General features: G+C 39.0%; 1 protein-coding gene across 1 annotated transcript in view; it reads right to left on the reverse strand.

The window, feature by feature from the left end:
- The window catches only part of LOC124777800 (myosin heavy chain, non-muscle), a gene marked incomplete in the record, with an annotated part of 283815 nt that overhangs the window by 5263 nt on the left and 251077 nt on the right, over positions 1 to 27475 (reverse strand). The window contains 10 exon segments of the mRNA XM_047253316.1: positions 2118 to 2312; positions 2586 to 2771; positions 5562 to 5795; positions 7922 to 8233; positions 8396 to 8524; positions 9028 to 9183; positions 13690 to 13824; positions 14918 to 15160; positions 16504 to 16632; positions 24783 to 24989. Of these exon segments, the coding sequence (XP_047109272.1) occupies positions 2118 to 2312; positions 2586 to 2771; positions 5562 to 5795; positions 7922 to 8233; positions 8396 to 8524; positions 9028 to 9183; positions 13690 to 13824; positions 14918 to 15160; positions 16504 to 16632; positions 24783 to 24989 (1926 nt within the window).

A 27475-nucleotide genomic window follows, 5' to 3' on the forward strand; every position in this document is an offset into this window, starting at 1 on the left:
GCCCCCTCCCTTTCCAAGTTGTTCTACATTTATCTTTGCCTTTAACCTATTTTCCTTTGGAAATAACTACTTTTGCACTAGAGTGGGTAACCTTGCTTACAGGAAAGTGAAGTCTTAACAAAATCCGTTTGGTTGTCAACCTTTGTCTTGTAAAACTAAGTAAAAACTACAAACCAAAGCTTTTGCTTCAAAATACAGCTTCATCAAGTTTCGCTGCTGTATTTTACTTCATTGCCATACAAATAAAGACAGTTCCCACATTATCACTGACTACTACTACTACTACTACTACTACTACCACCACCACCACCACCACCACCACCACCACCACCACCAACAACAATAATAATAATAATAATAATAAAATATTTTACACACTATAATTAGGAAAGGCAGTTTTAAAGCACAGATGTAATGCAAAGATGGAACTACTACTAATTAAAAGGATATTAGAATTATGGTACTAGACAAACATTTGGCTCCTATGAAATGAGCACAGGTATGGCAAAGAACAATTTGATACTTTTAAGTTAAAATTAGGAGCAGCTTGTTATTTAGTTAATAGTGCAAAAAATAGTATGTATTTATTAAAGTAATACAAAACTCATTGCTGCTGGGAAAAATTGCCTAATCCTTACCTCTGCCTGTGAATTTGGGCAAAAAAAGAAGGGAAAAAATATGTTAACTGTGAAACCATGCAATACTGAACAATGTAGGAAACACACACACACACACACACACACACCAAATTAACAATTTTGTGTAATTAAATTTAATTCTTTGCGTCTTATCTTTATTACCCATAAGCAAATTGCACATAGCAACTGATAGCTCACAACTTCAATTCAATAAAGTATTCAGATTCCCAAAATTATTCAGTACAAAACAAATACAAGTAAGAATATTTTCATACATCTGTGAGGCAAAATAGTAGCATCTGATAAGTCTCAGAACAGCTGGGGCAGCACTGACGCACACTAATGATAAAAACATGCAATGAATCGATAGCTTTTGGAACTGGACAGTCACTTCTTCAGGAGAAAACAAAAGAAGTTAGGAAACTGAAGCAAGGATCTGCACATGCAACATCAAAGGAATGATCACACCCATCCTCTGACAATAAAGGAAAAGCAGGAAGAAAGTTGGAACTATTATAATGGCAGAATTTAGAATTCAAAACAATAATCAATGGACCATAGGCAACTGATATTTGAAAGACAGTCATAAACTGTGATTCTGCATTTTATGGTTTCTTTGAACTGTAATTCAAAAGCCAGAAAAATGGTAAAAAGTAGATGGTACATCAATAATAAATTTAAGAAAGGGCAACAGATCCTATGGGCCAAGAGGGAGAAATTTGATTGAGTCCACTTCTATTTCCTCTCTCTTTTCTATCAGGTTCTAACTCCTATGGGATAAAAAATCTCAAAAATTTAGCTTTTACTTATGTCAGTCTATTCCAGTAGTTCCTATTCTGACAATTAGTAATCTCACCTGTCCAACAAGGAATGTACAGAGACTGAAAACAAGCCTGTCTCACTATTCTTTAATCACTGTTCATGGAAGTACTATCAAAAATAATAAATATATATTATTGCTATGTGCCAGGCACACGACAGTACACTTGTAGCATTATATAACCTACTGTAATTCAAGCATGCAAACAGCAGAGTTACTCAATAGTAAGCTATAGAGCACTTAATTCATAAATTAGTTCAATATCTCCCCTGCATGCACATCTACTGTTAAAACATACATACATAACTTACTACTTCAATACTGCTGTCTGGCTTCCCATTTTCAAGTGAAATGGGGTGACAACTATTGCAAAACTTCAATATAAACATCCCTATAAATTCACTGCTCAATGAATTGTAGGAGACATACTGAATGATACGTACATAATCTGAACTATCTTACTATGACAAGAAGAGAAAACATGTTCTAGATGACAACACCATGATTACCTACAGCCTAACGTTTGGCAACTGTCTGAATCTTACAAATATTTTATTGAATGTTTATAAGTAATGGAAGTACCCCAAAGATTTCCTCAAGAAAAGCTAAGGCAACTTTTGAACCGAGATTAAACAGAATCAAATAACAAAAAGACATACATTTTTATCAGCAGTCCCTTGGCTGTTCACAAGTTCATCGAGTTCAGCTTGCAGTTGCCTCCTGCCACGTTCCAACTCCTCAACTTTTTCACTCATGTCGTCAAGCTCCCGTGTCAGTGACAACACTTTGGTTTCCTTTTCTCGTGCTTCACGCTCTGCAGCATCACGTTCTTGAGCTATCTGCTCCGATACAGCCTAAATAAAAACAGTTTAGATGTAATCATAGAATGCAAATTTCATTTCAGATGTTCACCGTGTCTGTAGTATCTAATGATTAAAAACAACTGCATGGTTAAGAAATGACTAAAAAAATTGTTATGTTATTCTGCTTTATACACGTTATTATTTCCTTTAGTTATCACTAAACGAACTTTATGACACTGTGTAGGAAAAATCTTTCGAATTTACAAAGACCTAGAGATTCACAATGTAATGCACAGCAATGATTCACGAACGAATTTTAATTACCTTTTCCTCTGCTAGCACCTTGTCAAAATTACGCTGTTTCTTCTCCAGTTCCAGCACCTTTGCACGTTGAGCTTCAAGATCAATGTTGGCATCTTCAAGTTCAGCCTGTAATTTCTTCTTTGATTTGTCCAATTTATCATTTGCTGCTTGAAGCTCCTCTACTTGTCTCTGTAATGCTTCAATATCCTAAAATTAAAGCAAGCACTCACGTCAGCATTGTCAAGGTTATGACATAATGTGTGAACACAAAATAGGCATTGTCTCCTCATGAAGAATGAAAAGTGTAAGACAATTAGATGGATATATAAAATGTAGTGCATCCTCATTACATACCACAATACACTTTTATAAGATGTGAGATAAATAGAGTATGCAACACAAGCTAATGATTAATATAAAGGAAAAGATCATCAAACTTCATACAAGAGATACTTGCAGTCCTACAATGATTCAAAATTTGCAGCATGACTCATACAAGAACTAAGATGAATGGGAAAACTGAAGGGTACAGAGGTAATCTAAACTGTCTTTATTACAGTAGAAGGAAGTTAACTTAAAAGTTAAAAATCAGAAATGAAAGAGATTGAACAAACTGAGACAGTAAGGAATTTTTGCATCCTAAGTTCTGAATGTAATTAAAAAAGGCAACTAAACAATGAAAGAATATAGTAGATGAAGAGTACAGGATGATATGAATTAAAACAGGAACATAAGAACACAATAAAGGCGTAAACAAATGTAAATCAACACTAATCATAATGCAGTGTGTTCCAGTTACAGACATTGTTTTTCCCCTTCCTCCATGTCCACCACAGTCCCCCAAAAATATTTTTTTACAGAAAAGAAATCTAAACTTCCTACTGTAGAGCAGAAAATGTGACTCAGTTGATACTTTCGCTTGTAGTTCATATTTTGTTGATAAATAATGGTTGATTGATTGATTGATTGATTGATTTGGGGGAGAGGACCAAATGGCAAGGTCATCAGTCCCATCGGCGTAGGGAAATCACGGGAAACCTAAATCAGGATGGCTGGATGCGGGTTTGAACCGACATCCACCCAAATGCAAGTCCAGTGGGCTAGCCTCTGCACCACCTTGCTCGGTGATAAATAATGGTGTGTGTGTGTGTGTGTGTGTGTGTGTGTGTGTGTTTGTGTGTTTAAGAAATAACGCTAAGTGTCCTGATGCCATTCAAATGAGTGTTTAGTGCAATGAATTAGCAGTTTCAATTTTTCCACATAAGGGATGTGAACAAGGCATGGTTACAGATTCAGGTATAACAGATGCTGCAATTCTCAAGTGCCGTCAGTCCCTGTGTAAACTAACTTAAAAGAACAATTTTCCCAGGGATTCAAAATTGTTGCAATACTACTTTTGGTAGCCGTAAGTTGAAGTACAAAAGAAACCAGTGATTTTATGGTCTATAAGGCACACCTTAATTTTTAAGCGATATTTTCAAGAAATAACATAGATTGCAAAGCCAGACTAAAAAACCAGTGTATAAAACTGAACTGACCTTCAAAATCCCTGAAAATTGTCATGTGAACTTTCTTCTTCTTCTTCTTCTTCTTCTTCCTCCTCCTCCTCATCATCATCATCATCTTCATCCATTTAAAATAATGTCTTCTCTCCCTCTAGACCATGACTGTTTTATCCACTGTCACACTTGTTTGATTGTAGGTGGTTTTAAAGCTCCCTTCAACATGAATTCATGTTAGGTTTCATCCATCATCCACTTGTTCCATTTCTCTCTCACATACACTTTAAATCGTGTACTTATCACAGCAAGAGGGTGAAATTGTGAGTTAAGTCCTCCCAGAGTAATGCAAGCTCTGCATTTCCCTGTCTCCATTTCTCTTCCACAGAATTTTGCAAATGACTACTGAATTGGTCTAGCACAAGAAGAGAACTCTTCTTCAGTAAAGCAACTTTCCTTCTCTCCCACACTCATTAATCAATAATTTCATACCAGCCTCGTCCATCCAACCCTTATGAAGTAAGTGATCATCATCTGGTGGTATTTCAGAAGGTTTTGGTATTGTTTTACACTTGAAAATGATCATTGGGTCATAGTACCATCAGCACAACATGAAAGCACAACAGCGTAGTGCATTTTTTTCATGTCCACTAGTTTTTATGGATACAGTTTTAGTACCTTTCATAGCAACAGTTCTGTTATTCGGCTCATCAAGTCTCATAGGAGTTCCGTCCATATTCGCTATTTGGCTTAGTTCCACACTGATTTTCTTTCGATGTTGAGTAATAAACTGATGGAAAGATAATATGATTTCTCTCTTCACATTCTTGTGGCATTTTCTGATTATTTTGGTTCTGGTTTGCTAAATCCATAATGCTTCATAAACCGACAGCACTAACCAACACTGTCCTCAAAGTCTGTTAAGTTCTACTGCAGTGCTAGCATACAGACCTGCATTTGAATGATTTTTTTGTATTGATTCCAGTGCCACTTTGACAGTGTCCTCGAATCCATTTCAATATGTCATTGTCTAGTTTTGACCATTTTGCATTCAGTCTTCTATTTGCACATTTGATCTTCCTCATTTTTTTTTTCAGTTCTTCTTTACTAGCCCACCAGACACGAATGCTTTTCCTGCTGGCGGAGGGCCGAAATGCCGCTTAGCTGTTCTGTTCCTATGTTGTTCTGCAAATGCTATTACTTTCAATTTATAGCCCACATCATACGAATGTCTTATTTGTTTCCATTATGAAACTAGATACTAACTAAGATATAGTATTGTTACCAATAACACAAATCACTATCAATTCAATTCACTGGTACCACAGACTGGATTGAGGCATCATAAGCTACATTTAGGGGGCTGTGGTGGACATGGAGGAAGGGGAAGAACAATGTCGGTAACTGGAACACAATGCATTGCGATTAGTGTCGATTTACATTTATCGTACAAATAATTCTATGCTGTAGGGTGTTTGAAACAGCTAAGCATTTTTACCTTTGCCATCTTCTTTTTTGCTTCCTCAAGTTGCTGTATCTGCTCAAAGTCTTCCTCCTGCCTCTTCTTGGCTTCCTGCAGTTGGCTGGCAGCGGCCGTCAGCTGCTTGTCGAGCGCCCTCCGCGCCTCCTCCTCCTCCTCCACCTGCTCCTGCAGAGCCTCCCGCTCGCTCTCCAGCTGTCGCAGCCTCGAGCTGATAGCCAGCTTCTGTCGTGTCTCTTCTTCCAGTTGGCCCTGAAACATTTTTCTCTTTTAATGAAGCCTGCACAACCACATAACTATTAAAACATTAACCGAGTGACTAGTAAAACATTTACCTATTTACTTTTAGGCATGTGTTACAGTTAGAGCTTTCTCTTTTGTCTCTACCTTCTTTACCTTCCTCCACTTACTCTTCAGTTGGTCCTCAACTTTCATAATATCGATATGTAATGGCTTAATGTGAATTACCTACACTTCCCTCCCTGTGAGAAATATGTCACTTGCAAACATCGCAGGAGTATAATACTATAATGAAATGAAGACCAAGTTTTGTCTGCAAGAATATAGTCCTACTTTGAAGTTGACACAGAGTTAAGTTCTCCGATTTGACCACCGGATGATCATATTTGTGAAGTGTGGTTTCTTAATTTTGCGACACACATTTATAATAAATACAGTTTGCGTACAGGAGGAATGTCAAAAATTTGTGTTATGGTTACAACAGTTTTTCTTCTAATAAATAATAATGTAACACTAAAATTATAGATAATGTAATTGGATAGGTTTAAAAAAATTCTACTCACCAAACAGCAGCAGCAGGGGGGGAAAAAAAAAAAAAAAAAAAACATGCACGCACACACACACACACGCACACAACCTTTTGGAGATAGTGGCACCTTCTGCTGGTGGAAGAGTTGAAGGGGAAGGAAGAGGGGTGGAGGAGAAGGACAAGAGGTTTAGGAAAAGGGGGTACAGTTCGGAAAAATCACCCAGAACCCCGGGTAAGGGGAGAATACCCAGTTGGGATGAGAAGGAAAGAATTTCCTTCTTTCGTCTCTACCAGTCCTTCTCACCCCATTCGGTAAGTCTCCCCTGACCAGGGGTTCTGGGTGATTTTTCCCAACTATATCCCTTTTACTTCACCCCTCTTGCTTCCCCTTCAACTCTTCTGTCAGAAGAAGGAGCCAGTGGCTCCAGAAGCTTGCATAAGTTAAACCTTTTTGTGTTGCTGCTGCTTGGTGAGTAGATTTTTTTAAGTATCCAATTACATTATACTGTCAAAACTTGACTAAAATTATAGTGTGGGATATGTAACAAGTATCCATTTCAAATTATCAGTTTGTCCTGCACCAGGTCATCCACTTCACAACAGCACTTCAGTATCAGTGCTTCGTATAGCTCTCTTTTCAGTCAGCCAATACTCACCTCCAGTAACTTGGTCCCTTTTAATTTATAATATAAAGTTTTCATTCCCATGTACTGAGATGTCTGGACATACAGTCTATGGTGACGGATGGGAAGCGTAAAGTTTTATTTGGTTCTTGTATAGTATGTGAGCAAAATTGTTTCCCTGAAGTAATTCCTGTCTGGTATACAAAGAGACAATAATCTCATCAATATATACAGATGGAAGAGTTCACATTTTAAATTTTCTATATAATGGGCAACATGGTTCTTTATAATTACAGTGCACATATTCTGAATAATTTTTTTTGTCTTTAATACCCACACTATGTTAGCCTCCCCTCCTCCCCCCCCCCCCCAAAAAAAAAAACTACAACAACAAAAAACAAAAAGCACCCATACATAATAACACACTGATACTCAAGTGTGTGGTTGCCAGATCAATTTTTGATCCAAATTTAATTCTAAAAATCTGATTGTGTCAGTTTCTACTATGTGCTAGTTGTTGTGAACAATCTTGATCATTTCACATTTTGACTGTTTGGTCTTGACCTTCATCAAGTGAGTCTTAAATATGTTTAGATTCAACCGATTTAGCTAAGATCATGTTCCAAAAGTACTAATGATACTGATCAATGATTCAGGAATTTTTTCTGCATCCTGATTTTCAGCTGAAACAGAAGCATCTCCTGAGAACAGAAACGATTGAAAACTTATATTTTATCATAAATCACTCACACAGAACAGAAATAGAACTTTACCTTGTGTGGAGCCTTGTGGGACTATCATAATCAGTCACATAGTTCAGGAGGAAGCATTTATAAAGCAGTGTACATCTAATGGTTGACAATATTTTGATAAAAATGTCTTCTCTTTTCCTATACTCTATAAAATTAAGGAACACTACCAACTCCACACTGAAACAGTTCCCAGGTTCGGCAACTAATGACTGTCTCTGCAGAGCCCCTGTTTACCTGAACATCAGCGAGCTGTGACTCTACAGTGGCAGCACTCTTGGCTGCTGCAGAGGCACGGAGTTCAGCTTGCTCCAACTGCTGCTGCGCAGCCTCGGCCTCTTGTGCCAGGCGCGTCGCCCTCTCGGCGAGTTCTGCCCGGGTTCTCTCAGCCTCTGCTGCTTTTGCCTGCAACTCTGCCAAGGCGGCTTCTGCCTGCTTCCTTCGGCGTTCGCATTCTTGCCTGCTGGCCCCGGCAGTTCGCAGTTCTTGGGTAAGGTCTGCGTTCTCAGCCTCTAGCTGCTGTTTTGCTTTTTCTAGGCTCGCCTTTGTCTGAAATTAGTTACATTATTTTAAGAATTTGAAGTTCTGAGCAACAGATGATAAATTTTTTTCTGAAATCACTTTTAAGTATTATTAGCCAACAGCAAAAATCTCATATTCAGACATCATCATCATCATCATCATCATCATCATCATCATCATCAAGTTTACCTTCTTGACAGATTCCATCTGTTCATTGATAGCTGCTATCTCTTGGCTATATTTGTGTCTCATTTCTTGCACTGTGACTTCATGGAGAGAGGCTTCCTCCTCCAAAGTTTTCTTCAAGGTTGCCAATTCCTGTGAAAATATTTTGCTGTTTCAACTCTTTGTTCCCTCATAAAAAAGTTACAAAATTTAGCATTATTATGCACAAAATTTTTATTATCAGGTACTATTCACACTAGATTACCTCAAATTTTACTTATGCACAAGATGTATGTTGTAAGATTAAATAGACTTATGGAAACAACTTCTCAACTATAGTCAACAAAAACTTTAGTTATAAAACTCAAAAATTTGTTGTGTTCCACATCATCAAATATGGAAATCAAGCACAATTTCAACAACCATTTAGTTACCCAGAAGAAGTGTGAAAACATACCATCATTGATAATCAACACTTACAAAATTATCTGGTATATGAAAGTTTGTATTACATACACAAAAGGAAATAACTTTTTTCTCCTTGAAGCAAGTTAGGAAAAATGCTACAACAGAGATCCTCTGTCTATCAAACATGAAAATGGGATTAATAACACTAATGTAAATTAGCCCAACCACTCTGAAGCGTAACATATCACCTGTTCTCTCTTGGTACGCAACTCTTGTTGGGCAGCTGTTGTGTCTAGAGAGTCGAGCAGCTCATTCTTGAGTGCCTCTAGTTCCTCATTAAGATCCCTCTTTTGTTTTTCTGCCTTGCTGCGTGCAGCTTTCTCCGCTTCCAGGTCTTCTTGAAGCTAGAAGAAAAGTTTATTAATTTTTCTGCCATGGCAAGAAAAGTGAACATTAAGTAGCAATGATTGTAAAACACACTCCCCCCCCCCTCCCCAATTAAAATACAAATATTTGTCACCAGTGTCAGTAGTATCACAGCAACAGTGCTTACTAAAATTAATAAATCCATCAAAACAACTAGGAGAGTGTTTATGCTGGAAAAAGCAGATAAACTAGTGTTAACATTTTACTTAGACAATGAATGGGCATCATTTAGTTGTAGTCGAATTAAGTCAGGTGATGCTGAGGGAATTAGACTAGGAATGAGACGCATAAAGTAGTAAAGGAGTTTTGCTATTTGGGGAGCAAAATAACCGATGACGGTCGAAGTAGAGGGGATATAAAATGTAGACTGGCAATGGCAAGGAAAGCATTTCTGAAGAAGAGAAATTTGTTAACATCGAGTATTGATTTAAGTGTCAGGAAGTCGTTTCTGAAAGTATTTGTATGGAGTGTGGCCATGTATGGAAGTGAAACATGGACAATAAATAGTTTGGACAAGAAGAGAATAGAACCTTTCAAAATGTGGTGCTACAGAAGAATGCTGAAGGTTAGATCACATAACTAATGAGGAGGTACTGAATAGGATTGGGGAGAAGAGGAGTTTGTGGCACACGTTGTCTTGATGAAGGGATCGATTGGTAGGGCATATTCTGAGGCATAAAGGGATCACCAATTTAGTATTGGAGGGCAGTGTGGAAGGTAAAAATCAGAGGGAGACCAAGAGATGAATACACTAAAGCCCGGTCCACACGCAACGATCTGTCTGCGCAGACATCGGCGCAGATGTCTGTACATGCAAAAGATCGCTGCAAATGTGGTGTGTTCACACGACACAAACCCCAATCTACTACTCGCCCGCCATCTGTCGGTGTAGAAAAGAAACATCAGTGACTACGCTCCCCGTAAACGTCAAAAATTTAATTCAGTTATTTTGAAATATAGAAATGGACGAAGTTCTGTTGTGGTCTGTGTTCGCAAATTGTGTTGCAAAAAAGCATTCAGACCAACCGTAGGAAACAGAGAAAGCGGTCAAATTGGTGTAGACAGTGGCTGCTAAAGCGAAAGTAGTTTTCTCACGTAAATTTACTGCGAGAGTTGCAGAGCGAACCTAACGACTGGCGAAATTATTTACGGATGGATGTCGAAACTTATAATTATCTCTTAAAGCTTGTAACCCCTCATATGAGAAAAAATACTTGTATGAGAAGTGCAATTTCTCCTCATGAACGGCTGGCGGTAACATTAAGATTCCTAGCAACAGGAAGGAGCTACAAGGATTTGGAATTTTCAACTGCAATATCGAAAAAAGCGTTGAGTGAAATAATACCCAACACATGTGAAGCTATTTACGCTGTCTTGAAGGATGAGTTCATTTTATAACAGTAGTTAATTTTCTATTATGTTTTCACACAAATATATTCTTTTGAATAGACTTTTGATAAACGTATGTGAAATATATTGTTTTACATTACCTCGCGTTCCGTTTCCTCGCACATTGACACTCCAATTTCATCTTCAATTGTACTCCTGCTTGCTCTTGGCGTTTCTTGATCACTAAGAAAGCCAAGCAGATCAAAATACCATAACGTTGGCTGCTATACTTGATCTAATCCTTCACCAGATCTTCTAGATTTCTGAACTTTGGATAACTCTTTTCGGTAAACAGTTCGCAACCAATTTTTTTTATTACAGTTTCTCTGTTTGCGAGGCGTCAACTGCCCGCAATTTTTCAAGTATAGCATTGTATGCTGCTGTCTTTTTGCCTCGGTCACTATATTCTTTACTTTTAATCTTCCACAAACATGGGTGGTTTCTGTATATTTCAATGAATTCACTTACAAACTCTCGAGAACACTGACGAGTATCAACCATTTTAAAGCCCTGTGCGCACAAGTACAAACACTAGACTGAGCAAACAGCTGTTTCGCGCCAGATTTGCGGCGATCTCCTGTCCACACGCTCCAACTTGTCTGCGCAGATGTGGTTTGAACCCACAGATTTGAGAGGTTTCGCTCAAACCTCCAACTCCAACTTCCAGGTTTGCACACACCTCAGGTTGGTGCAAATCTTCTGTCCACACGCAACGATCTGTCTGCGCAGATGTGATGTGCGCAGACATTTGCGCAGACAGATCGTTGCGTGTGGACGGGCCTTAAGCAGCTTCAGAAGGATGTAGGCTGCAGTAGGTACTGGGAGATGATGAAGCTTGCACAGGATAGAGTAGTATGGAGAGCTGCATCAAACCAGTTTCTGGACTGAAGACCACAACAACAACAGATGTAGCGGAATTATGAGTCAAGTTTATACCAATTGTAAATTGTACTGCAGAAGTATGTCCTGATTAAACAGGAAAGGTTGGAAAAGACCTTTTGGGGTTTAACTACAAACTGCAAAAAATGCTGAGGAAGCAGATATCGTTGCACTTTCGGGTCGAACAACAGTGCAGAAATGGCGACAAGCAGAAGTTAGATCTTTGTGGATCTGTACAAAGATCAATGTGTGACACATACAACGGCTTCCACAGTTATACTTTAGCGTAAGATCTTGCCGAGAAGGTGAGAAAATTCTGGATACTATATATAATCACTAAGCAGGTCAAAGATTTCTACCCTGTCACTCGTTGACCAGCCTGGTGTGACAATGAAAGACAGCAAAAGGAAAGTCACAGTTTTAAATTTCGCATTTAAGAAATCACTTGTGCAGAAGATTGTGCAGATATACCATCAAATTAGTTGAAAACAATTAACTTGCTGGGCCTGAATGGAATCCCAGTTCGGTTTTACAGAGAGTATCCTGTGGCAGTGACCCCTTATTTTGCTTGCATTTATAATGCATATCTCAATCAGCAATAAGTCCCAAGTACCTAGAAAAGATGCAGGCCTTGGAGCAAAAGAATGGAGCCAGAAAATGACAGATCAATATCCGTAACATCTATTGGTTGCAGAATTCTCTAGCATATTCTCAATTTGAATATGATAAATTTCTTTAAAACTGAAGAGCTTTTGTACACAAATCACTGATGTGAAATCCAGCTGTCCCTTTTCTCACATGATACCTATTACTCAGGGATGAAGGTTAACAGACAGATTCCATATTTTTAGATTTCCAGAGTGTTTGACACAGTGCCCTATTGAAAACTGGATGAAGGTTCAAGAATACGAGAGAGGTTCCCAGATTTGAGAGTGGCTTCAAGAGTTCTCAGATAATAGAACCCAGTATGATGTCCTCGGTGGTGAGTGCTCATCAGAGACAAGGGTATCGTCAGGACTGCCACAGGAAAAGTAATAGGACAGCTCTTGTTCTCTATATACAAATGATGTGATGGACAGGATGAGCATTAATCTGCAACTGTTTGCTGATGACTCTGTAGTGTAGGGGAAGTATTGCTGTTAGTTGAATGGGGATCACTGCTATCATCAGCAGTGATGAGCGAAAATGAATGCTTTACTGGGATTTTCACTTATCACTGCTGATTCCACTAAATATCCTGCTGCAGCTGATAACAGTGATCCCCTTTCAATTTACATATAATATTTCACAGCTGTAAGATCTGCGTGGTGTGTTCTTTCGAAGGAACAGATGCCACGCATTTCAATATTGCTGTCAAGTGACTGTAGGAGAATACAACACATCTTAAACAGAACTTCTATTTGGCATGATGAATGGCACTTAGCTCTATAAGTAAAAAAATGTAACCTGATGTCAATCATAGAAAAAACAACACTCTACTGTTCAAATACAGTACTAGTGGCTTGCTGCTTGACAGTCATGCCAATTAAATATCCAGGTGATATGAAATGGAATAAGGACATAAAGACAGTAACAGGGACCCATTCTTCAGTAATGCTTGAGTGTTTGGGATCCCCACCAGGTCAGACCAAAGAAAGACAGCGAAGTAGTTCAGAGATGTGCTGCTAGATTTGTTGCCAGTAGGTATGATCAACTAGCTAGTGTTACTGACACATTTCATGAACTCAAACGGGAATACTTGGAGGTAATAATGATGATCTTCTTGTCAAATTTAGAGAACAGACATTTACAACTGACTGCAGAACAACTCTATTGCTGCTGACGTACATTTCTCATGAGGAGCATGAAGACAATAGAAATAAGGGCACCTACAAAGGTTTGTAGAAAGTCACTTTTCCCCCCTCTCCATTCACAAGTATAACAGGAAACGAAATGCACAATAGTGATATATGTACCCTCTGTGCTTGTGGAGTAAGTAAGTATGTAAATGCAGGTCACCATAAAATCTTAATATTACAAGAACAGAAACTGATATATCTTAAATTTAATACAGTACTAGTTACAGGGTTGTTCCTCACACCAACCTTCCTCCAATAAAACTATTTCAGAAACTGAGACTGTGTTGCTAGTATTAAGTTTCACAGAAAATACTACATACGAACAGAACTAAAATACTGAAAGACATAATCAAAATCCATGTCAAAACCTCCATTTACCTCTGCTAATTGTGATTCCAGCTCGCGCAATGCCTTCTGAGATTGTGCTTTGCTTGCTGCCTCTTCATCAATCTTCATAAGTGCCTGTGTTAATTCTTCCTCTCGTTTTCCAAGCTGAAGCTGCATCTCCTCAAGCTAAAAGAATACCAAACTGACATAAATAACACACATTTTCTCTAACATTTATTAATTACTACAAAGTGATGCAAGAAACTGCAGTCAAGACATTAGAGAACTAGTGTAACCAATACTAAACATGATTACATAACTGGTTCTTCACTTTGAAATATGCCTCAATATTTATCAGGTATATTAAACAAGCCAGTTAAGATATCAAAATGAGTGATGACTTTACTATCTCAGTACTTTGCTGTCATCAAAGGAATGCTGTGTGTATAGAAAGCTCATGCGTATTGTAGAGAAACGTCCAGTGAATAAAAGCAGGTGAAAATAAATACTGTAAATCAATTTCAAGAGTCAAGTAATAGAAACATTCCATTTTTGTAACCAGTGCATGAAATCTAACTAGTTTACTATATATATAAAATCAAAGATGAGGTGACTTACCGAACGAAAGCGCTGGCAGGTCGATAGACACACAAACAAACACAAACATACACACAAAATTCAAGCTTTCGCAACAAACTGTTGCCTCATCAGGAAAGAGGGAAGGAGAGGGGAAGACGAAAGGAAGTGGGTTTTAAGGGAGAGGGTAAGGAGTCATTCCAATCCCGGGAGCGGAAAGACTTACCTTAGGGGGAAAAAAGGACAGGTATACACTCGCACACACGCACATATCCATCCACACATACAGACACAAGCAGACTGCTTGTGTCTGTATGTGTGGATGGATATGTGCGTGTGTGCGAGTGTATACCTGTCCTTTTTTCCCCCTAAGGTAAGTCTTTCCGCTCCCGGGATTGGAATGACTCCTTACCCTCTCCCTTAAAACCCACTTCCTTTCGTCTTCCCCTCTCCTTCCCTCTTTCCTGATGAGGCAACTGTTTGTTGCGAAAGCTTGAATTTTGTGTGTATGTTTGTGTTTGTTTGTGTGTCTATCGACCTGCCAGCGCTTTCGTTCAGTAAGTCACCTCATCTTTGATTTTATATATAATTTTTCCCACGTGGAATGTTTCCTTCTATTATATTAGTTTACTATATATATATATATATATATATATATATATATATTATTACTAAATAAACATAAGTGGTATGTATCACCCACCTGTATCCGCTTCTCACTGAGCTGCTCGCGAAGATCACTGACTTCGGTTTCAACTTTCCGCTTGCTACGGTCCATCTCTTGACGCTGTTGGTGGTCTTTTAGCAGGCGCTCCTCAAGTTCGGCAATGGTTGCTTCATGTTTCGCCTTTAGCTTGCTGAGATGCTTTGCTTTCTCTTCTTCTTCTGCCAAGGTTTGAGATAGATCTGCTGCTCGTTCTTCTAGAACCTTTTTTTCTTTCAACAGCTGTAATCATGTAAGCAATTTACCCACACCTTACGAAAATAATAAATATACTTTCTTCTATGAAGGTCACTCAGTACAGGGGTTCATATCATTCTAAATAGAATATACAGCCCAATTAAAATTACTTGATAGTTGGTCATCACTTGCCACTATAATGCTGCCACATCAGCTGCAGGCTACCACTTGGTTGTAGATGACACACAAACATGTGGCCCACTTAACAAATGAGGTTGATGTGTAATCCAGAGCAATGTTGGAAGTGGCCACTGCAACGTATTTCAGGAACACAAGATGTTCTGCCAAAAGCTGATTTTAAGTGTCCAATGACTAAACTGTGGCAGACAAAGCTGTTTTGTAGACCCAAATCTAAATGCATGGCCTAAGCTAAGCACGATCTCACATTGTGCAATGTATCCGAAAAAACAACCTTTGGCAGAATTAAAATCACGATGATTAAGCTAACCTCTACAAGCAAACTTAAGACAGAAAAAGTTCAGTTTCAGTGCTAAAGCAGACTAATTTCTTTTTATCATTGGTTACCTTAAACTGTCCTCACACTGGCTACAAGGGCTGCTGTGTTACCAGCTGATGGGCAGTCCTCATTGGCACTTAGCTGCAGATTATAGGCAACACAGGCAGATTCCAAATGAAAAAGTAATGACAGGAAGAAAAATAAGTGCAAATAAATGAGTCAATACAATGATGAGAATGACGTGGCAAAGAATTAAAAACAAAAGGAATTACATTTAAACTGACTAACTGAATAAAAATAATAATCCAACTCTCTTGATCAGACAGAAAAGAAAAAAAAATTGTTTTTTGACAAGATTTGACCCTATAACCTTCTACACGTCAGGTTAATACAATAAGCACTGCAGTATGCCACAACCCTGTGTTAATGACTGTGGTGGCCCAGTCACAATGATGAATGGCAGCCATCAACAATTCAGCTTCATACGATCTTGTGTGAAGCTGACAGCACCGTGTGTGTGTGTGTGTGTGTGTGTGTGTGTGTGTGTGTGTGTGTGTGTGTGTGTGTGTGTGTGTGTGTGTGTGTGTGTTTTTTTTTTGAAACAAGAAATTAAAGTGACAGACCCATGTCTCGGGATCGAAACACATGAAGAAAGAATGCGAGACACGGAACTGGAAGTGAATTGACCAATTGCGACAGTTTGGCAATGGTGAATGGTTCTGTTGTGATACTGAGTGCTCTGATTGGAGGAAACCTGCTCCAATGTGTGAAGTGTCAACTTTCAAGTAATTTTAATCTAACTGTAAGATTGGCATCACATTAGTGACAAAGTGCACTTACTGTGAAGAAGTATTCATGGTTAATTTATTACCTTCTGATTAGTATCATCTGACAATGCCAGATCTTCTTCTAATTTCTTTATTTTGGCATCACAAGTAACTTTCTCAAGCTGTAATTTCTGTCTAGCAGCTTCTTCTTCTTCCAGTTGTTCTTCTAAGTCCTAAAAAGAAGAAGAAGAAAAAAAAGAGAGATCATAGGATTTAAACTGTAGCAATCAAAATGTAATGCTTGGAAACGAAAATTAAATTCATAAAATTGTTAAAAAAATCATGAAGAGCTAGAAAAGCTGGCAGTATTTTCCTTTAAAAGAGCGCAACTCCTATTACGGTCAAAGCAAATACTTAAAAACAGAAAAAAAGTTTCTTCTGCCAGGAGAAACTGAGGAACCGGCCAAGGACAGCCGGTCGCTTGGGTCCTAAGTTGCCAGATGATATTTTAGACAAATGGCAAGCTCGGATGGGAGAATGAAACTGATTTTGCCCTTTTCAGAGAAATCATCCCAGTGTTTACCTTAACAGTTTAAAGAAACCACGGGAAACCTAAATCTAGATGACCAGATGGGGGATTTGAACTGCTCAACTTCTGAACATGAATTCAGTGTCTTACCACTGCACCACCTAGATTAAGAGGGCCCACTTGGCATGACCACACTACTGTCACTAAGGCTCAAAATAGGGCTTAAGGCACCTTTTTTTCCAATTTTTGAAAGTTAGTGTACGAACTGCAAACAAATGTCATTGTAAAAACTGTTTCATTTTTTCAAAAGACAATTTAGAGAGCATAAGCAACTACTGAAGTAGTTATAAAATTCCTGCAAATGTCAGCATACAATATTCAGGGAAATTACAGGAATGCTCATCTGAAGCAAAAAACTTCATATGGACATATGCCCTACTCTGGATACTTTCACAGATACAACACATTTAATGTATGTATGTTTTAGGCCAAAACGGCCTTGCTGTGTTGGTACTGCGAACGGCTGAAAGCAAGGGGAAACTACAGCCGTAATTTTTCCCGAGGACATGCAGCTTTACTGTATGATTAAATGATGATGGCGTCCTCTTGGGTAAAATATTCCGGAGGTAAAATAGTCCCCCATTCGGATCTCCGGGCGGGGACTACACAGGAGGACGTCGTTACCAGGAGAAAGAAAACTGGCGTTCTACGGATAGGCACGTGGAATGTCAGATCCCTTAATTGGGCAGGTAGGTTAGAAAATTTAAAAAGGGAAATGGATAGGTTAGAGTTAGATATAGTGGGAATTAGTGAAGTTTGGTGGCAGGAGGAACAAGACTTTTGGTCAGGTAATTACAGGGTTATAAATACAAAATTAAATAGGGGTAATGCAGGAGTAGGTTTAATAATGAATAAAAAAATAGGAGTGCGGGTTAGCTACTACGAACAGCATAGTGAACGCATTATTGTGGCCAAGATAGACACAAAGCCCACGCCTACTACAGTAGTACAAGTTTATATGCCAACTAGCTCTGCAGATGATGAAGAAATAGATGAAATGTATGACGATATAAAAGAAATTATTCAGGTAGTGAAGGGAGATAAAAATGTAATAGTCATGGGTGACTGGAATTCATCAGTAGGAAAAGGGAGAGAAGGAAACATAGTAGGTGAATATGGATTGGGGGGAAGAAATGAAAAAGGAAGCCGCCTCGTAGAATTTTGCACAGAGCAAAACTTAATCATAGCTAACACTTGGTTCAAGAATCATAAAGGAAGGTTGTATACCTGGAAGAATCCTGGAGATACTAAAAGGTATCAGGTAGATTATATAATGGTAAGACAGAGATTTAGGAACCAGGTTTTAAATTGTAAGACATTTCCAGGGGCAGATATGGATTCTGACCACAATCTCTTGGTTATGAACTGCAGATTGAAACTGAAGAAACTGCAAAAAGGTGGGAATTTAAGGAGATGGGACCTGGATAAACTGAAAGAACGAGAGGTTGTAGAGAGTTTCAGGGAGAGCATAAGGGAACAATTGACAGGAATGGGGGAAAGAAATACAGTAGAAGAAGAATGGGTAGCTCTGAGGGATGAAGTAGTGAAAGCAGCAGACGATCAAGTAGGCAAAAAGACGAGAGCTAATAGAAATCCTTGGGTAACAGCAGAAATATTGAATTTAATTGATGAAAGGAGAAAATATAAAAATGCAGTAAATGAAGCAGGCAAAAAGGAATACAAACGTCTCAAAAATGAGATCGACAGGAAGTGCAAAATGGCTAAGCAGGGATGGCTAGAGGACAAATGTAAGGATGTAGAGGCTTGTCTCACTAGGGGTAAGATAGATACTGCCTACAGGAAAATTAAAGAGACCTTTGGAGAGAAGAGAACCACTTGTATGAATATCAAGAGCTCAGATGGAAACCCAGTTCTAAGCAAAGAAGGGCAAGCAGAAAGGTGGAAGGAGTATATAGAGGGTCTATACAAGGGCGATGTACTTGAGGTCAATATTATGGAAATGGAAGAGGATGTAGATGAAGATGAAATGGGAGATACGATACTGCGTGAAGAGTTTGACAGAGCACTGAAAGACCTGAGTCGAAACAAGGCCCCGGGAGTAGACAACATTCCATTAGAACTACTGACGGCCTTGGGAGAGCCAGTCCTGACAAAACTCTACCATCTGGTGAGCAAGATGTATGAGACAGGTGAAATACCCTCAGACTTCAAGAAGAATATAATAATTCCGATCATAAGGAAAGCAGGTGTTGACAGATGTGAAAATTACCGAACTATCAGTTTAATAAGTCACAGCTGCAAAATACTAACGCGAATTCTTTACAGACGAATGGAAAAACTGGTAGAAGCGGACATCGGGGAAGATCAGTTTGGATTCCGTAGAAATGTTGGAACACGTGAGGCAATACTAACCTTACGACTTATCTTAGAAGAAAGATTAAGGAAAGGCAAACCTACGTTTCTAGCATTTGTAGACATAGAGAAAGCTTTTGACAATGTTGACTGGAATACTCTCTTTCACTTTCTAAAGGTGGCAGGGGTAAAATACAGGGAGCGAAAGGCTATTTACAATTTGTACAGAAACCAGATGGCAGTTATAGGAGTCGAGGGGCATGAAAGGGAAGCAGTGGTTGGGAAAGGAGTGAGACAGGGTTGTAGCCTCTCCCTGATGTTATTCAATCTGTATATTGAGCAAGCAGTAAAGGAAACAAAAGAAAAATTCGGAGTAGGTATTAAAATTCATGGAGAAGAAATAAAAACTTTGAGGTTCGCCGATGACATTGTAATTCTGTCAGAGACAGCAAAGGACTTGGAAGAGCAGTTGAATGGAATGGACAGTGTCTTGAAAGGAGGATATAAGATGAACATTAACAAAAGCAAAACGAGGATAATGGAATGTAGCCAAATTAAATCGGGTGATGCTGAGGGAATTAGATTAGGAAATGAGACACTTAAAGTAGTAAAGGAGTTTTGCTATTTAGGGAGTGAAATAACTGATGATGGTCGAAGTAGAGAGGATATAAAATGTATACTGACAATGGTAAGGAAATCGTTTCTGAAGAAGAGAAATTTGTTAACATCGAGTGTAGATTTAAGTGTCAGGAAGTCGTTTCTGAAAGTATTTGTATGGAGTGTAGCCATGTATGGAAGTGAAACATGGACAAGAACTAGTATGGACAAGAAGAGAATAGAAGCTTTCGAAATGTGGTGCTACAGAAGAATGCTGAAGATAAGGTGGGTAGATCACATAACTAATGAGGAGGTATTGAATAGGATTGGGGAGAAGAGAAGTTTGTGGCACAACTTGACTAGAAGAAGGGATCGGTTGGTAGGTCATGTTTTGAGGCATCAAGGGATCACAAATTTAGCATTGGAGGGCAGTGTGGAGGGTAAGAATCGTAGAGGGAGACCAAGAGATGAATACACTAAGCAGATTCAGAAGGATGTAGGCTGCAGTAGGTACTGGGAGATGATGAAGCTTGCACAGGATAGAGTAGCATGGAGAGCTGCATCAAACCAGTCTCAGGACTGAAGACCACAACAACAACAACAACAACAACAATAAGTTTTAGGGCTAGTGGCTAGCATGTATGTGTCTTACCCAAACAATCTCTTTGGCATTTTATTTTAGACCAACTTCATTAGTTAAGAATATGTAGATATGGTGTATATTTATGGCTTTTGTGTTTGTAGTGCTCCTGCTGCTCTCTAAGAGATATTGTTGGCTAAGAGATATTGTTGGCACTTCCCGATGCATCAAATGTGAATGTGTTAAAAACGTGCGCTTTTCAGTTGATACTCTGTGAAACACAAGTTATCATGCTTGCTAACTGTCACACATGTTTAAACTTGACAATGTGTTGAATAATGCAGAAAATAAATAAAATGAGTATTAGAAGTGTTCTATATCGGAAATTATTTGGATTAGAGCATATATCCCCGTATCATAACGTTTTGCTTCCAATGAGTGTTCCTGTCATATTCCAGAATGTTGAGAATGAAAGGGTGATCTTATCTTAATAACAATTCCCAGAGTGCCGAGCAGGTTGTTTTACGGCAGGAAATGAGAAGCAGGTGATTGTTCAAGGAGGTGTAAAAAGTATAAGAAGATGATAAGGTGACAGACAGAAGATAGAATGTGGCAATGAACTGGACTGTGTGCACTGGACACTAGAACTACAATAGTGAAAATCTATGAGAAGGGTTTTGATGTCGAGCACCAAGTGGCAAGATATTGAGATGGTCACTGCTGGCTGCTGTTCATTCCGCTGTGAAGTACAGATAGTGAACTGTGCTTGAGACTATGCTTCTGGAATTTGCTTGAGGTATCACAAACTTTAAAATCTTCAGCTAAAAAGGATCAAGAGAATTATCCTTGGTCTCCATTGCCTGCATTATGGCACATGAAAAATATGAAACAGAACTTTAAGTGAATATAATAGAGGGAAACATTCCACGTGGGAAAAATATATCTAAAAAGAAAGATGATGAAACTTACCAAACAAAAGCGCTGGCAGGTCGATAGACACACAAACAAACACACACATGTGTGCGAGTGTATACCTGTCCTTTTTTCCCCCTAAGGTAAGTCTTTCCGCTCCCGGGATTGGAATGACTCCTTACCCTCTCCCTTAAAACCCATATCCTTTTGTCTTTCCTTCTCCTTCCCTCTTTCCTGACGAGGCAACCATTGGTTGCGAAAGCTAGAATTTTGTGTGTATGTTTGTGTTTGTTTGTGTGTCTATCGACCTGCCAGCGCTTTTGTTTGGTAAGTTTTATCATCTTTCTTTTTAGATATAGAACTTTAAGTGATATGTACAAGTAAGGAGAGCTGTAAAATTTGTAAGTGATTTGCTAAGCTAGTTTCTAGTCCACACTTTAAAACTGGACCACTGTGACATAAAGACTGTCACCTACACATAATGTAAACTAATGGTTAACTATTCAACAACAACAACATTATTACACAATAGTTGATAGCCAGTGCTCTGATAATGCACTGAACTTCAATTTATCCTGACAACTTTAGTGGGTAAGTACGATGCTTCTTTATCAGTTTCTAGTTTAAAAATCTACTTCATGTTTTGCAGAGTAAATTCTTGTGTGTGTGTGTGTGTGTGTATGTGTGTGTGTGTGTGTAAATTCTTGTGTGTTTGTGCATCAATTCTATTTTCCAGTTGTCAAGGTTTGAAATTTTTGTGCACGACCAATGTATCGACACAAACTGCAAGCTACACATGCCAGAATTTGCTTTGACTTCAATTTTAAACATGATAGGAAATCTAACACTTAGTGCTGTAGCAACAGCACACTGCTGTAGTGGTTACGGTTCAATTACAAGTGAAATGCCTTGACCTACTAAACTATTGAGAAAGTGTTCAGATAGTTATTTACAGGGAGACTTCCAGTTTTAACTTTGGATCCAAACTACAGTGCACATTTATTTTCACTTTACAAAGCAATACCAGCAAAACAATAAGCTGTAAAAAAATCTTTGGATCTGTTATGTACCAAATCCTGAATCTCTTAATTTTTAGCACAACACTGTCCAATCCATACTTGTTTCTGTATATTAGAAAAAGTTAATTAAACAAATAAGATGGCAATTCAAGTTTAAGCAACACATCTGTGATACTTTAACGTTTAGCTTGTAATAATAACAAAGAACAGTGCATAATTATGATATCTGAAAACAACAGACAAAATCTAGTTATAGGAAATAAAGTAAGCAAATGGCTTGGCCTAAATCAAACTCTATTAAATCCAGGATGGAACAACAACAATATGGAAGGGTCAGATTGTTGCTTACCAAACAGAGGCAGCCTAAGACAGACAGGCACAATGACGAAGAAAACTAGAAATACAATGACAGAAAAAAAAAATCCCAACACCACGAAATAATCTACAGTAATGAAATTTCGGGAATACATCTGCCTAAGATTTAACTTTGCAAGACCACAATTTGAAGTAAGTATGACAAAAGCCACTACAAACGTGACATGCCGGTATATCAATAACCGGTTTAACTGCCAGAATGTTGAATGCAAGCGTAAAAATGTGCAAGTACTGTATTGTGCAGGTGCTGAATATCAGTGTGTGTGAAGAGTTCCACACCTGTTGCACTTGGGTGGTTAATGCTGGCTGTTGATGATACTAGAGTTTCCTCCCTATGACATCCCATACATGCTCAATACGAGACAGGTCTGGTGACTGAGCAGGTCGAGGCAACATATCGACACACTGTGGACTGTGTTGTGTTACAGCAGTGGTATGTGGGTGTGCATTGTCTTGTTGAAAAACACCCCCTGGAATGCTGTCCATAAACGGCCTCCTAACACTTGGTCATCTGTGTCACAAGGCAGAACTGCCTTTTGTCAGAAAACACAACAAACCTCTACAGCCTCTCCTCCAATGAGCTCTCACTTGACAACACTAAAGTCACAAATAGCAGTGGTTTGGGATCAGCAAAATACACACTACAGGGTGTCTGGCTCAGAGCTGTCCTTCAAGGTACTGATTTGTAACATTTTGTCGTGTCACCACAGTGCCAACTGTTGCTCGAATTGCTGCTGCAGACATATTACGATGCACCACATCCGTGCACTGAACACAACAGTCTTTCCTATCGATGGTGCCACATGGCCATCCACACCCCAGTCTTCTCGGGACCGTACCTTCATGTGGCAACCACTGTACAGTGACTACATTCCTGCCCTGTCTTTCTGAAATATTGGGGAAGTAATATCCCACTTCTTGTAGCCATATCGCATGACCTCATTCAAACTCAGTGAGTAGTTGCTAACTGTGACTTTGTTGTCTTTTAGGCATTTCTGACTAACATCGACTCACTACGTTGAATCTCAAAGGTAATTAACACTCATAATCATGACAAGCATGTATTTAAAGCAAAGCTGATGTGCATCATAATAGTGGCATTATTAGTGCCTGTGTTGCCCCATTGGCACAAAATCTGAATAGACATCATCCTTCAGATGTAGAAACACGACTACCAACTTTCGCTTATCTCTCCTTCCCCCCCCCCCCCCCCCCCCCCTCCTCCCACACTCCTTCAATGTTTTTCAGCTTCAGACAGAGTCCTGCTTCATAACTTCAGAAGTTGAAAAAACACACACACACACACACACACACACACACACACACACACACACACACACACACCACTGTCTCTGGGCACTAATGCCCAATTGTGGAGACTGTGGCGCCTTTGACCAAAAGCATTATTATTTCTAGCATTCATTTTCATTGTGCCTGGAGGAGGAGGAGGAGGAGGAGGAGATTAGTGTTTAACGTCCCGGCGACAGCGAGGTCATTGGAGACGGAGCGCAAGCTCGGGTGGGGAAAGGATGGGGAAGGAATTCGGCCGTGCCCTTTCAAAGGAACCATCCCGGCATTTGCCTGAAGCGATTTAGGGAAATCACGGAAAACCTAAATCAGGATGGCCGGAGATGGGATTGAACCGTCGTCCTCATTGTGCCTGTCTACGACTCAATGCATCCTTTATGTGGTGAGTAGCAATATATCCTCACCATATTACTGTTATTCCTAATGGTTAGGTCTTAAGACATAAAAAAAAACCACCCAACAACAACAAAGGGATTAGTACTATAAAAAGGAATTACATCTTGTACTGCACGCAAATGTCTAATAAAAATTACTATTCAGAGCCCATACAAGTTGTTAAATTTAACATAAGCAGACTACAGCAAACTTACTTCCGCAAGGGGGAAGAGAGGGGGGATGGGGGCGGTGGAGAGGGAGAGGGGGGGGGGGCGAGAGAGAGAGAGAGAGAGAGAGAGAGAGAGAGAGACCAACCTGTATATTGAGCTGTAGTTTCTTCTTTTCATTGTTTAACTGGGTCACCCTCTCCTCTTCCTCCTCCATGCGTGCCTCCATATCTTGCAAGAGTTCCTCCAGTTCTTGCTTCCGTGCCAACAGCCTTGCACGCATTTCCTCAGCCTCAGCACAGAGCTCTGTCTCTGCTTGCAGCTGTTCAGACAGAGCTATCTTCTCTTCCACAGCCTACATTCAAAAAGAATCATACAACAATATTTTCTTATTGTAATTTATTTCATTCACTCAGCTAACTCTATCAGTAACATCAACTTCGCATTAAGTTAAACATTTAAATTAACATATAACTTTCAATAAGATTAAAATTGACAAGGATGTATGTGCCTGTCGAATTGAAGTACAGTACTACAATGTTTCTTGTCAATAATCATTAGACAGTCATTAAAAAGATTACTTTAGGGGTTCTGAAATTTTACATAGGTACTGTAATGATTCAAGCAAAGATTACTTTAGGGGTTCTGAAATTTTACATAGGTACTGTAATGATTCAAGCAATTAGATACTTGACAGATTTAATTTAAGGCTGGAGAAGTACGCAAATTATTAGGAACATTTTAATGTGGCAACTAATGACTGCATATAGAGAAGTAGTCACGGTTACTGAAACCATCTGTTGTTATACCCAACTGAATGAATCTGAATATTAGTTCATTCTGAAGTCAGGTGATGAGAAGTATTTCCAGTGCTATAGTGGTCAAATCTAAAATATAGGATAGTTTGACATTTTCAATCAGCCTGAGTAGTTTACAGTTTTAAGAGAAAATAATTCCAGAGCTACGAGATGTTCACCATCATGATACATCGATATGTAGCAATATGTAGACCATGTTTGACTTGGAAAGTCCCCAAGGTGTTTAAGAGCGCGATCTCATCATAGAGGAGAAAATGAGTGAATAGAATGAAAGAATGGGAATGAAGTTCTCAGGATGAACAAAGAGATGACCTATCAGCAAAAAGACAAATACTTGATATTTCACACTAAAAATCTATGCCACTGTTTGTCTCTTCCTTCAAGTCAGAAAATCACAATATCGTTTTTCATTGTCTCATTTGATGGACAGATATTACAATGGCTCACATTATTGCGAAACTCAATTATTTAATTTGCAGTCAGAAAATCATAGTGCGACAAAGGCATTACAAAAGATAACTGCAACACATTGTACTATACTTATCATTGTAGCCTATATACAGGGTGGTCCATTGATCGTGACCAGGATAAATATCTCACAAAATAAGCATCAAACGAAAAAACTACAAAGAACGAAACTTGTCTAGTTTAAAGAGCACTATGGTTGGCCCGCTAGATGGCGCTGCCATAGCTCAAACAGATGTCAACTGCATTTTTTAAAAATAGGAACCCCTATTTTTTATTACATATTTGTGTAGTTCGTAAAGACATTTGAATGTTTTTGTTGGACCACTTTTTTCGCTTTGTGGTAGATGGCGCTGTAATAGTCACAAACATATGGCTCACAATTTTAGACGAACAGTTGGCTACAGGTAGGTTTTTAAATAAAAATACAGAACGTAGGTATGTTTGAACATTTTATTTCAGTTGTTCCAATGTGATACATGTACCTTTGTGAACTTATCATTTCTGAGAATGCATGCTGTTACAGCATGATTACCTGTAAATACTACATTAATGCAATAAATGCACAAAATGATGTCTGTCAACTTCAATGCATTTGGCAATATGTGTAACGACATTCCTCTTAACAGCGAGTAGTTCGCCTTCCGCAATGTTCGCACATGCATTGACAGTGCGCTGATGCACGTTGTCAGGCGTTGTCGGTGGATCACAATAGCAAATATCCTTCAACTTTCCCCACAGAAAGAAATCCAGGGATGTCAGATGTGGTGAACGTGCAGGCCATGGTATGGTGCTTCGACGACCAATCCACCTGTCATGAAATATGCTATTCAATACCACTTCAACCACACGCGAGCTATGTGCCGGACATCCATCATGTTGGAAGTACATCGCCATTCTGTCATGCAGTGAAACATCTTGTAGTAACATCGGTAGAACATTACGTAGGAAATCCGCATACACTGCACCATTTAGATTGCCATCGATAAAATGAGGGACAATTATCCTTCCTCCCATAATGCCACACCATACATTAACCCGCCAATGTCGCTGACGTTCCACTTGTCGCAGCCATCGTGGATTTTCCATTGCCCAATAGTGCATATTTTGCCGGTTTACATTACTGCTGTTGGTAAATGACACTTCGTCGCTAAATAGAACGCGTGCAAAAAATCTGTCATCGTCACGTAATTTCTCTTGTGCCTAGTGGCATAACTGTACACGACGTTCAAAGTCGTCACCATGCAATCCTTGGTGCATAGAAATATGGTATGGGTGCAATCGATATTGATGTAGCATTCTCAACACCGACGTCCTTGAGATTCCCGATTTTCATGCAAGTTGTCTGCTACTGATGTGCGGATTAGCCGCAACAGCAGCTAAAACACCTACTTGGGCATCACCATTTGTTGCAGGTAGTGGTTGACATTTCACATGTGGCTGAACACTTCCTGTTTCCTTAAATAACGTAACTATCCAGCGAACGGTCCGGACACTTAGATGATGATGTCCAGGATACCTAGCAGCATACATAGCATACGCCCGTTGGGCATTTTTA

The sequence above is a fragment of the Schistocerca piceifrons genome, chromosome 2 (assembly GCF_021461385.2).
Source record: "Schistocerca piceifrons isolate TAMUIC-IGC-003096 chromosome 2, iqSchPice1.1, whole genome shotgun sequence".
NCBI classification, from domain to species: domain Eukaryota; kingdom Metazoa; phylum Arthropoda; class Insecta; order Orthoptera; family Acrididae; genus Schistocerca; species Schistocerca piceifrons.